We start from the raw sequence: 12,654 nt of genomic DNA, 5'->3' as shown, positions 1-12,654 counted from the left end.
GAGTGTGAATGGTTGTTTGTCTCTATGTGTTGGTCCTGTGATGAACTGGTGACCTGTCCAGGGTGAACCCCACCTCTCACCCCAAGGCTGCTGGGATAGGTTCCAGCCCCCCCCCACGACCCTTAACAGGATAAGCAGTAGAAAATGGATGGATGGATAGTTCTATGTTCAAGGTGGGAAGGAACACATTATCTGGGAAATAAGAGTTAGGATCAGGGACGGGGGATTGTGTTAAAAGGAGACTCAGAAGCTGGTGTTAAGTCCCGGTGGACAGGCGCACCTTCTCTAGGTGGGTGTAGAAGCTTCATGTCTGGGCTCAGAGTCCCTGACTGTATTGAGTCACTTGATTGTCCCTGTCTCTGGTGTGTACAAAGCAATTTTGAGTCTTGTCTGAACATAGTTGGATAAAAATGGAAAAGTGGTCTAAAACGGAAAAAGGGACGTCGGATGGTTCCTTAACTACAAATGGATGAAATATTGAGAAAACTACCTGAGGCTGAACGAAAATCAAGACAAAGATTTTTGGAAACGTGGACTTCACAAGTAAAAGAAAAGCTAGAATTCGACAAAAACAGAGATAAACAAGACCACATGAAGGCTGCAACTGCAAAAGGGATTTAATTGCAGGAAAAAATTAAAAAGGACGATTTTGTCAAGTTTACAGCCATACACTCACCTCAGTACCAGGCGGCCTATGATGAGTGTTTTAAAACTATTAATGACTGGCAGCAACCAGGAAGATAGGAGACCCCAACCGAGCGCCCCAGATGCTCGGGCTGAGCTCTTCCAGCGCTGGGCTTTGCTGCACGTCAATCTGTTGCGAAGAGTGAATAAACCACTCATAGTTTAAAAAAAAAAAAAAAAAAATCCAATTTGCGTTTGGAGTCAACACACAGTGAACATGGCTTCAGGAGATTAAAGACCAAGAAGCTATTCTTTAAATCGCCTCACTGAGCTCCTGGGTAGTCTGAGGAGCAACCTGGCAGCGTCGCATGGAGCGAAACGGTGAGTGTGGGAGCCTGTCAACGCTATCAAGTCCTTCATCCTCAAGGAACTGCCTGCATGTTCTCACCACCAGGCCTCATGCTACTACTAGTGACACTGGCCTAGCCAAAGGCAAAATCCTACTTCTTATCATTTATTTTATAAATAAAAAGTAAAAAAAAAAATTTTATGAGTGTGAATGTCTTTAATATATGTGCTTATAACAAATCAGTAGTTCAAAAATTCAAAACAATATTTGACAGAATCAAGATTTTCATATCAGGAACAACAGTCACTCTCTTGTTGCTGCCACAAACACAGAGGCGGAAATGTGCTGAGAAACTGACAAACATGGTTGGTTTTGGGTTTTTTTCATGGAAGTTGCTGATGATGAGAAAAAAAAATATACAGAAAACCACCAGCATTAACTTTTTAAGTGCCTGGCTCAAAAGCCTCTGTTCAATCCTCGAAATCAGCGTTCTGGTGTTAAATGTGTTTCCTGTTGATAAGAAAAAACAAAACAAATGAACTTTCCAGGTGAAGACGTGATATTTAAACAGAGCTGGTGGTCGCTATTTGCCTTGAAATGCTAGTGCTTTAAAATGATCACTAAATATTTTGATGATTAGAAAGAGAATGCTCGTTTGGGGAGATGAGCACCTGCAGTATCGTTAGCTAAGAAGCAATGAGGGCTTTGTTGTGCATTTCTCATTCAAACATGAAACATTTTGAAAACATGTTTCGGGGGTTCAGTTCCAATATGGCCACCGTCAGAGTGGCTTCAGGTGGTGCTTTGCTCCTCTGTCACACGGTTGGAACAGTACTCCAGGATGCCTGGAGGAGGAAAGAGAGAGATGCAGTTTCACGAACACATTCCTGGGATTTTGAGGAATGATCTGAAATCTCTATTAAGCCATGGCAAAATAAAAAAGGGGTCATAATTTGCCAGCATATATTCAACTGACATCAATGACAAGTAACTGTGGTCGGACACTTCTTATAAATCCATTTCAACCACAAGCCTGGAAATTTAACTAGCAATTTCCAGGACTTTTCCAGGTTTTCCATGACCGAATGAAGCCTGGAGACATGGTGACAATAACAAGGGTTTTGATGAAGCCTTCAAAGTACAAACTTGTTGTATTTGTTGACTGAGCAAATCACATGACGATAAAACAATCCCTTTACATTTACCTCAAGCTCTGGGTATTAATTTTCAGTTATACTTTATTTCTTCCCCTTCTGTCAACTGTTTCCCATTTGTAAAATGACCACTTCTTCTTTCAGAGAATTTAATCTGGAAATGAGCCGTGAGGTCATCAAAAATACTTCTTCTGTGGAAGGCACTCGTTGTTTTTCCATAATGATGTCTGAGGCTCACTTTGCACAATTCTCTGGAAGACTTGAGCAGCAGGAGAATCCGGCACTTCGATGAGGAACGACCGGCCCTCGTCACAGGCCCGTGCAATCCTCGGGTCTAGAGGGACTTTACCCAGCAGAGGCAGATTTAGATCTGCACACATTTTATCAGCACCCCCGCTGGTGGGAGGGAAGATCTGGGATGTGTTCTACAAGAAAGAACAGAGCAAAGTCAGTGTGTGTGTGTGTGTGTGTGTGTGTGTGTGTGTGTGTGTGTGTGTGCGCACGCGCGTGCGTGCGCATACTCACATAAATCGCAAAGAACAATGTTCACTTCTAAGATGGAAAGACTACATTTTGGCAGCTTTCCTCTGAAAATCACATTGAATTATTTATAAATCATCTAATTCAATTCTTCATAAACAACAATAAATTCAAGCTCACAACTAAAAGCATCTTCAACAAGTCATGCAATGACTTTGCAGCCTTTTTTACAGATAAAATTCAGAAAATAAGACAAACAGTATGTGGCTCCTCCAAAAGCAACTTAGTTATGTCACCAGTTCCTCCTCAGTTTCTCAGAAATCTAGAAACATTTCAACCCATACACCATGGAACTCGGCTTGGAATTTAAAATCCACGACGTGCTGCCTTGATACGATGCCTACAAGCTTGCTGAAAAGTGTTTTTAATTGTGTTTCATCAGATGTATTGAGGATAGTAAATGCTTCTCTTCAATCAGGTCAATTTCCCAGGGCACTGAAAACTGCGGTAATCAAACCTCTCTTAAAAAAGCCTAATCTGGATGCTTCAGTACTAAGTAACAACAGACCAATATCTAACCTTGCCTTTTTGTCAAAGATCATTGAGAGAGTTGTCTATCAACAAATTTATTCTTTCTTGACCCAAAACAATCTCTTCAGTGCTTTCCAGTTAGGTTTTTGACCACACCACAGCACTGAAACTGCACTTATTAAGGTGTTAAATGACATATGCCTTAATACTGATGCATCTAAAATATCAGTATTGGTACTACTTGACCTTAGTGCCGCATTCGACACAGTCGATCACAACCTGTTGCTCGACAGACTGGAGAGGTGGGTTGGACTTTCTGGTGCGGTGCTAAATTGGCTCAGATCTTACTTAGAAGATCGTGACTTCTTTGTCTCGCTTGGGAACTGTGAATCTGAGCGAACAAAGATGACACGTGGGGTCCCGCAAGGCTCTATTCTTGGGCCACTTTTGTTCAACATCTATATGCTCCCACTGGCCCAGGTCATAGAGCACTATAACATCTCCTACCACTCATATGCTGATGACACACAACTTTATATTACAGTGTCACCATGCGATTACAGTCCACTGCATCCACTGAGTGACTGTATCCTACAGGTCAATCAGTGGATGTCAGTCATTGTGTTTGGTCCCAAAAACGCAAGGCTTGAGGTCAGCAACCAACTTGACTCAATGACACTACAAACCACCGACCAAGCTAGAAACCTTGGTGTTGTTATGGACTCAGACCTGAATTTTAAGAGCCACATAAAAACTATCACTAAATCAGCCTATTATCATCTCAAAAACATTGCACAAATTAAAGGATTTCTCTCTAAACAAGACATGGAAAAACTCCTCCATGCATTTATTCTTAGTAGGCTAGATTATTGTAATGGTGTCTTTACAGGTCTCAGTAAAAAGTCAATCAAGCACCTGCAGCTCATCCAGAATGCTGCTGCCAGAGTCCTGACCAACACTAAGAAAATGGACCACATTACACCTGTCCTTAAATCACTGCTCTGGCTCCCTGTGTGTCAAAGGATTGAGTTCAAAATCCTGTTACTGGTCTCTAAGTCACTGAATGGGCTTGGGCCTAAATACATGTCAGAGCTGCTGACTGGGTATGAAGCATCCAGACCCCTCAGGTCATCAGGGACAGGTCTACTCAGCGTCCCCAGGGTAAGAACCAAGCAGGGTGAAGCTGCTTTCTGCTTCTTTGGTCCACACCTGTGGAACAAACTCCCTGAACCTCTGAGGGGGGCACAAACTGTCAGCTCATTTAAATCAGGGCTGAAAACACTGCTGTTTACTGCAGCCTTCTTATAGTGTATTGATTTGGGATTGATCTGGGTGATTTGGTATTGATGGATTGATTTAATATTGATTTGTCTGCCGTCGAACTGATTTTAAATGATTTTTGAATGTTTTAATTCATGTTTTCGATTTTAAACCGATTCTAACTTTCAATTTCTCATTCCCTCTGTAAAGCACTATTAATTGCCCTGTGTATGAATGGTGCTATACAAATAAATTTGCCCCTGTCTTTGCCTTTGCCTTCAACCAGGGGCCCGTTTCAGAAAGTAGAGCCTCAAGCTCATTTGTCTCCTCCCTATTACGCAGCCAGAAAGGCTGTTTTATTTCCTCATTCAGTCAGAGTTTTATTGTCTGCATAAAAATATTAGACAGCTCAGAGGGTCTGTTGTCGTGCAGGCTCGGCAAACTTCATGAATGCACTTTTTTGTCGGGGCTCTTATTGATGGCCGGGGCTGTGTACTCTCAGGGAGTATCCTCATGTCCCCAACATCAAAGCTACGGTGCAGTCTTAATAGCCACTGAATAATGTACTTGTTTAATACATTAAATATGATCCACTGCACCGACATTACAGCTTCCCCCCCAAAATATGTTCATACTCGCCACGTTTGTGAAAGCGTTTATAATTCCAGAGGGCTAAAGAATGCGGGCCTCTTTTTGTTAATTGCCTTGGTGAATCGTAGTATCAGGGCTCCATGACTGTCGACTTGTTAATTTTGTGGTTACCTCAGGGTGAAACTACTCACTGATGATTAATTTAACTCAAATACGCTGTTCTGAAATGGAAAAATCAGAGATTCTCATCTGAGGATAAATCAACTCACAGTTCAGGGTTAAACTCAAGATTCCATTGAACCTGCTTTCTGAAACAGGCTCCTGTGTTTGTATGTTCATATGCATGTGTGTTCATCTGAGGTCAGTTTGTTGCACGCGTGCGTGTGTGTGTGCAAATATCATTGACCTTGCATTTTGGACACACAAAGCCACTCATGTTCTCCACCACTCCAATGATTGGCAGCTTGACCTTCTGGCAGAACCGGATCTCCTTCCGCACATCCTGCAACGAAACTTCCTACAAGACAAACGGGATGAGGATGAAACTTGCATTAGGACACAACATACTGTATATTCTCTCACAAGTGCCATCATAATCAAGTCCCTTTAGAAGCATGCAGAGAAACACTTTAACAAACACTAACACTTGAGATATTAAAACTGACGGGCTTGATTGCCTGGTAATTCCCTGCTCTTGCGTGGCTTTGTTTGGTTTAGTGAGAGCTGAAGAAATGAGGAAGTGATTCCACTGCTGTCTGACCTCAGAGGCAGTAGTCAAATATTGGTATGGGGAAATAAAGAGTTACAATAGAAAAAAAATTGTTGAGGTACACCACTCCAATAGAAATGACAAACATTGTGTGTGTGTGTGTGTGTGTGTGTGGGGGGTTAACGGCACATATTTCTTATAACAAATGGACTTATTACAAATAAAATCAGCTGCTGTTACTTTAGAAACACCTGCTAGCTGTCGGCTGAAAAGAGTTTGCTGCTCAGACACCAGTCTGACGAAGGGAGTTTACTCGAAACGTGACTTGTTTTTCTGTTTCACACGGTGCCAATAAAATGGACTGAAAATACGAGGCCCGTGGTGCGCGAGCCCTTTCTTCTCCCTTGCCTTGACTTCATTATTAAACAAACAAATCAAAAAGTCCTTAAAACCAGGTGATCAATTACATCATTTTATTGTGCAGAATAAAATAACCTTAGAAAATAGTGTGTTATAATTCACATGATGCTATAAGAGGTTAACCTCTTTTTTTGATGAGCCAATGATACAATAGCATCCTCTGCTGGTTAGGGTAAATTATGGATGTTGTAAAATGACATCAAATACATGAGTTACCACAAAAGGCACCTTATCTTGATTGACAATATCAGAGTGGGAGGCAGATACCAGCTCTTTGATTGAAGCAAACAAATTTTAAGGGGTTTTATGTTAAGAACTTTTTCGTTTCCAAGTACAGTCACAGTTTGACTCCCGCACACCAAAAAAAATCTACGCCAACTCATACTGTATACTACTGTTGCAGGTAGTAGAATGTAAAAAAGTTTCCAGTCTGGACACCTGGTGACACCCACTAATTACCTTGTGAAACCCACTGGGGTCTCAAATTGTACTTATTTGGCTGTTCTCACTCGAGTGTCACGTTGTATCTGAAGTCCTGTTACTGCTGATAAACTGTAGGTGAACATGTGGGAGGAGAGCCCCAGCAGTGGAGCTGTGAGGGGGTTTCAAGCTACAAGACCAAAACTCCCACACTGCAAGTCTTGATTGAGAAAGTTGATTACTAATAAAGGAACTGAGACTGAAAGCTAAACCTACTCATCACCAGCAATATTTCAGAGGAGGGGAACAGCACTGCTGTCACTGTGGGACAAACTGGGCAGGCAAGATTAGCCCAGATCAGCAGAACAAATCATTACTTGAAGGAACATGGTGACTTTTTTGGGCTACATGGAGGGGAGAGGTGGTCTTCCTCATCCTCTCTTACAATGATGGCCATTATCAGTGGCAGCGGTTGCTCCTCTATTCTTCTACAAACATGCTGTTTTAATTGGCTGAAGTTTTTAACTTCAAATCACTCTGCCCAGACAGGAAAGAAGTCTCAGTTATGTAACTAATTCTAAAATCACAATATCATACAATTGCAAAGTATTTCATAGTTAATGATACTCACAACTCGAGTTGAATTAATGCAGCCGTTTGGTAAAAAGTTTATTTTATGATTTATGACGAGGTATGCTAAACCACACGTGCACTACCATTCATTCTGCTAAGCTAACTAGCAGTCTGCAAGTCTCCTGCTTTACAACAAAGCAGCTGTTTCAACATTGCATTTTTAGTACAGTGTTTGTTCTGATTCAGCGTCTCACTTTCAGTGTCATTATTATGTTGCAGAGACACATAAAAACCACTGGCTGAACAGAAAAAAACTGCTCTACGCAACAAATTGACTTCTGGGAAATGTAGGAAAACATCAAAGAGTAGTCAAAGTAGTAAAAGTAGACACTGTAGCAGTAGTTATGCTTGCCACCCGTCCCTTGAAATACGGAATCATTACGTAATTGGGAATTAAAAGTTCCGTATTGGTTCAATATGGAACGCAGTTTATTCCGTATTTCACAATTGTCCCATGCACGTCTGTCACACACACACACCCGCGCACATACGTGAACACTGAACTAACAATAATGAACAAAATAAAGGACAGGAAATATTAAAGACAGCAAAATAAGTTATCTGCCTGCCTGCTGCCTGCCCTGCACTGCACAACCCAGCCTCTTTGCACTCCACTTCCTGGTCACTGTTCGTTGCCTAGTTACCTCGCTCTGCTCAGTGCACCGCCGCGCGTTTTAAAAACAACAACAAAGATGTCTTCGACTTCTACAGCAGGACACCCCACCTCGTGTCGGGAGGACGGCAGTGGGAAGAGGGCAACCCGTGGCTCGATAGAGTCACTGAAGATGAATATAAAGCAAATTGCAAGGCATGCAGGAAAACTTTTTTTTATGTTATGCACTTTTTTTATCTGTTTATTGGTTTCATGTCATGCACTTTGTTTCTTGACTCCACACAGATACAGAGACCTGACCTCCTGAGATCTACATACAGTAAATGGCCATTTCTACCATGAGTATGTTGTCTGTTACTAGTTTACTACGACCGTGCACAGGTTCAGGCTGTCTGTACAGTCATGTTTACATGTTCAGTGCTAATAAAGCACTTTAGGCTTGAAATCAAAGCATTTTGTTTTTCCATACAAAAATAGATACAGTTCCATGCATCTTAGGAGTTTTGGGGATGTCCCATTTTTTTTCCGCCTGTGCGGCTTCGGGCGCGAGGGGGGCGTCCCTTGTTTCTATTTCTGAAAGGTGGCAACCCTAGCAGTATTTGAGGATGGAATTTCCCTGTACAGTCATTCTGGATGGCAGTAGTCAAAATATTACAATCTTTGTGCATATATACCTGTGGTGTGGTGATGATGACAGCTCCATCCACGTTGGTGGCGCTGAGGTACTGAACAATTGATAAGTGCTCATCAGATGTTCCAGGGGGCGTGTCCACAATGAGGTAGTCCAGTTCCCCCCAGTCAACGTCCCTCAAAAACTGCTTGATCATACCATTCTTCTTGGGTCCTCTCCAGATCACAGCATCGTCAGGGCTGCTGAGCAGGAAGCCGATAGACATGACAGCGAGGTTTTCCTCCACGTACTGCAACACACAATATTTCAGAGACTACTCCAAAGAAGTAAACACTGTAAAGTGAAGCCGCAGTGAGTGTATTGACTCACCACAGGAGACCAGCCCGACCCACTCTGGTGTACCTGAGCACAGGAAGACAGATTATTGAACAGCTTTAATGTTCAAGTAAAAACACCTTTTGTTTCCCCTCTTTCCTGATGCAATGAAACGAGGTTCTTGTGCTATTAGAAACAATAAATAGTGTGTCTCCATCTAAAACGTACTTGTTCTCCCTCCAAGCCCATGATCCTGGGAATGGACGGACCGCAGATGTCTATATCCAGCAGGGCAACCTAATGTTAGAGAAAGCAGGAGATCAGAGAGTCTGCAAGCGCTACACATCAGGCTTTGCTTCCTGTCTGTAAGACTGAAGTGAGGGTTTAAAATGTCTAAGAACACTTCTAAATGAGGCTCAATGGTTATTCTGCTTCTGGATTTACAGCAGTTGGAGGTGTGGTTTGCATGGCCACAATTAAAAGCCCAAACTTTACCTCCTTGTTGGTGTCACCTGCCAAGGCGTGGGCCAGGTGAGCACTGAATGTACTCTTCCCCACTCCTCCTTTCCCAGACAGCACCAGGATCTTGTGTTTGACTGTTGCCAGCTTTACTCCAATTTCTGCGATAGCTGGAGACCAGACACGGAGACACGGGGTAGTAACAGAACCACAGATGGATAAATATTCCGGTTTGTGCAGCTCTGAAGTACATATCCATGTATGATAATATCAAGATTTGATCACAGTCTTACCTGGGTCAGGGGCCTTGGTGGCTCCGGAAGCACACAGTTTCTGGTTGGGACAGCCTTGACATGATGAGGACTTTCCTGCCTGCTCACTCTGTGTGCCGGGACAATCTGAAAGAATCCCACAGCATTATCAGTGTCTTGAAATGCAAACTATGATTACAAAATATATCTTGATAGCTTAAATATTTCCCCTCACTGAACAACTGAATGTAGTTATTGTTATTGCTACACCTTTTCTTAAGTTTGAATTCCAGCACTTTTGCATTTTTTTTTAAAGGTTTTCTAGCTTTTTTTTTTTTTAAAGCACATTATGGCTGAATTCTAGAAAAACAAATGTCTGTGCTCAAAGTTTTGGACACCAAATAAACGGCACATGGTTCTCCGTGGTGTTCCTACATGTCTTGGTAGTTAAAAGTAGTAACATGGAGGCATTGTGACTGCTTTAAATCAACTTTTCTACGGTCAGAGATGGTTAACCTTTGCACTAAAAATGACAAATAATTAAATCCCAGAGAACTGCAGATAGAACTTAGGACACATATCTTCACACAGGTATGGCTTTTATAACGTTCAACTATAACGTGCTGCTAAGCATTTATACAAGTCACAAGGTTGAAAATGTGAACAGCTGCCAACCAAAGCGCCATGATTGTCACAGACTCATGACAAGAAGAACACCTCCGTTCAGTTTCACCTGATTTAGGTCAATGCAAACATAGTTAACCTGCTGTCTTCCTGTCCTCTAAAAAACAGAACTTGATTTATGATGAGTCTCTGAGGGTTAAAAGGAAACAAAGTAAATATGTGCTGATTACCAAGAGATTTGCAATGAAAATAACGCAATTACATTTCAAGCATTACCCAACACTCTAAACTTCCACTCTAATGTAAAATCAAAGCACTTTTAAGGTTCTGCAGCACTTTCAGCTGTGAATTAATACGGTTTTAGAATCTTGGGGTGATGAAAGTTAAGTGGATGTTACATGTTATGGTGACGCACATTATCCATGTCAGACATGTAGGATTTCATATATTGAGATGATATTATTTCATGTTCGTTATTTACTACCAGAAAGGAGGAAACAACAACCATGCAGGAGTACAAGACTACATGCTATGTTATCTAATGATGGGACCTCACGCTAGTAACTGCGTCACAATGACTCAGCAACAATTCTGCAGTATTTCATAAGAAATACATCTCGTTCATGTTCAAATTGAATTATTTATCATTTAATAACCAGGAGAGAACACTATATCCAATAAGTTTAATCTGCTGTGGTTAATTTTTCGTTACCGACAACTAGTTAAAGAAATAAAGGCGACAGGTTGACTAACAGCTTCCAGCGCTATATTTATAATCAGGACCTTGTCACGATAAAACGAAGCGTAAAAACTGACAGGTAAAATAACAGTGAAATATTTGCTAGCGGGAGCAGTGTTGGTAGAAATAACCAAAGTTTTGATCAAACCACGCGACAGCCGCACAGTAAAGATAATATTCCTAAAGACCATAACACCAATCACTATAATGGATTATAGTGTAGTAAAATGGTCCAAAAGTAAATTACAGCACTCACGTTCGTTTGCATTTGCTGGTACGTCGTCCATCTTCGCGCGATTGTTCCCCGGAAATGTCCTCCCCCTTCGAAGGTTCCGGATACGCACAAAAAGAATATTGCGTCGCACGAAACATTTCAAGTAACCATCAGTCAGCGGCAAAAGAAAAAAGTATTATAACACTCGTACCAAACCTCCAGATAAGACTGACATGTACTGTACTGGATTTGTTTTTCATTTTTTGGCTTATGTTTGGTACATCTGAAGTGAGAAATGTTCAGAGGTGCTGAGCAATTGCATATTGACCACATTCCTCTGCTTGTCATGTATATTTCACGCATCTTTCATACGCCTGTGTAAAAAAAAGAGCATTTTATACTGTTAATAATTGTAATATTTACACTCATTCCTTGTTTTGTAGCTGGACCTGATCTTTGAACTTTCCTTTGAGAGAGGATGGGTACGCAAAAGTAAAAAGAACAACAACAACAACAACAAAAATAACAAAGCAAAAACAGCCTAACAAAATCAAAACCAAATCGTTAAGACGATTGCACCTAAATTATGAAACGGTTATGGAATTTGAAGAGAACTAAATAACTCATCATGCCCACTGAGGGTCGCTGTTGAATATGTTTTTGCACATGCTGCAATAAAGTACAGATTTACTGCACCTTGGTTTTTCATTTCTAAACTGATTTATGCGTGTGTGTGTGTGTGTGTGTGTGTGTGTGTGTGTGTGTGTGTGTGTGTGTGTGTGTGTGTGTGAAATGAGGTTAGGTAAAGTTTTGGATAGTTTCACAAACAAACCGGTGTTTATGCATACATATGTACCTATGTTTGTGTGTGCGTGTGTGTTTTGCATATTGCTATGTGGATCGTTCTACTCTACAGTGGTTTCTTCTCAAACACATTCAAACCTCGGGACCAAGCTGTTTCATTGGTTCTCCGGCATCGTACGAAGAAGATGAATGGTTGACAGTCTCGTTTGTGGGACCTTGCAATTGGAGAACCAACTATAAAGACTGTGTGTTTGTCTGTTTGTGGGTTAAACACGTCTTTGCACACTCGTAATATTTTCACTCAACACACACATTTTTTAAATTTTTTGACATCTTTTCCAAGTTTGTGCATTCATGTCATATCTGTATGTGACAGCATGTTTGTGTGTGTGCGCGTGTGTGTGTGCGCGCGCGCGCGTGTGTGTGTGCGTGCGGGCCCTTCCCTCCTCCATCTGTTTGCCTGTTGAAAGTGTGTAATGTGATATTTTCTTTGTGTAGACTTAACTGTCAAAAACAGGCAAACTCTTTGCACAAACCATTAAGAGGCTTCATTCAGGACTCTCCTTCACACAGATTGTTAGTCTGACGAAAGAAAACAAGGACACTGAGCTACATTTTGAAGAGTAGAATCACTTACAGAAGAATACATTTAAGGAGAAATCCTGGCAGAAGAGAACAGAAGAGGGACAAAAGCGGGGAGCACAGACAGAGGTGTCATTTGGTGTGCAAGTCATCCCTAAAGGCTTTATGAAAGTCTAAGCAGAGGAAAACAACCCCACAGAGAAGAAATGGCTTCAAAAATTCTTCCTTTATCCCCTCATTATTTCTCCCCT

At 41.5% G+C, this 12,654-nt stretch overlaps 1 protein-coding gene across 1 annotated transcript; it reads right to left on the bottom strand.

Moving 5' to 3' along the window:
- Positions 1-801: 801 nt before the first annotated feature.
- nubp1 (nucleotide binding protein 1 (MinD homolog, E. coli)) lies at positions 802-11,157 on the bottom strand. Its single transcript, XM_086185327.1, has 9 exons — positions 11,060-11,157; positions 9,483-9,587; positions 9,226-9,359; positions 8,959-9,027; positions 8,785-8,817; positions 8,459-8,704; positions 5,396-5,506; positions 2,366-2,552; positions 802-1,818 (listed from the first exon to the last, which is right to left on the bottom strand). The coding sequence occupies exons 1-9, from the start codon at positions 11,088-11,090 to the stop codon at positions 1,766-1,768; spliced, it is 969 nt and encodes a 322-aa protein (XP_086041453.1). The 5' UTR covers positions 11,091-11,157; the 3' UTR covers positions 802-1,765.
- Between the last annotated feature and the right edge of the window lie 1,497 nt (positions 11,158-12,654).

Source organism: Aulostomus chinensis, chromosome 18 (genome assembly GCF_037954235.1).
Source record: "Aulostomus chinensis isolate RoL2024-O1b breed Wild chromosome 18, RoL_Achi_v1.0, whole genome shotgun sequence".
Classification (NCBI taxonomy): domain Eukaryota; kingdom Metazoa; phylum Chordata; class Actinopteri; order Syngnathiformes; family Aulostomidae; genus Aulostomus; species Aulostomus chinensis.
This window is presented reverse-complemented; position numbering and strand designations above follow the sequence as displayed.

Excerpts from the sequence above, each read along its gene's own strand:
- nubp1 (XM_086185327.1), bottom strand. The coding sequence starts at position 11,090 with ATGGACGACGTACCAGCAAATGCAAACGAAC. Across the intron at positions 9,360-9,482 it reads CACCAAGGCCCCTGACCCAG|CTATCGCAGAAATTGGAGTA; the intron begins GTAAGACTGTGA and ends TCTGGTCTCCAG. Across the intron at positions 5,507-8,458 it reads TCATCATCACCACACCACAG|GAAGTTTCGTTGCAGGATGT; the intron begins GTATATATGCAC and ends TTTGTCTTGTAG.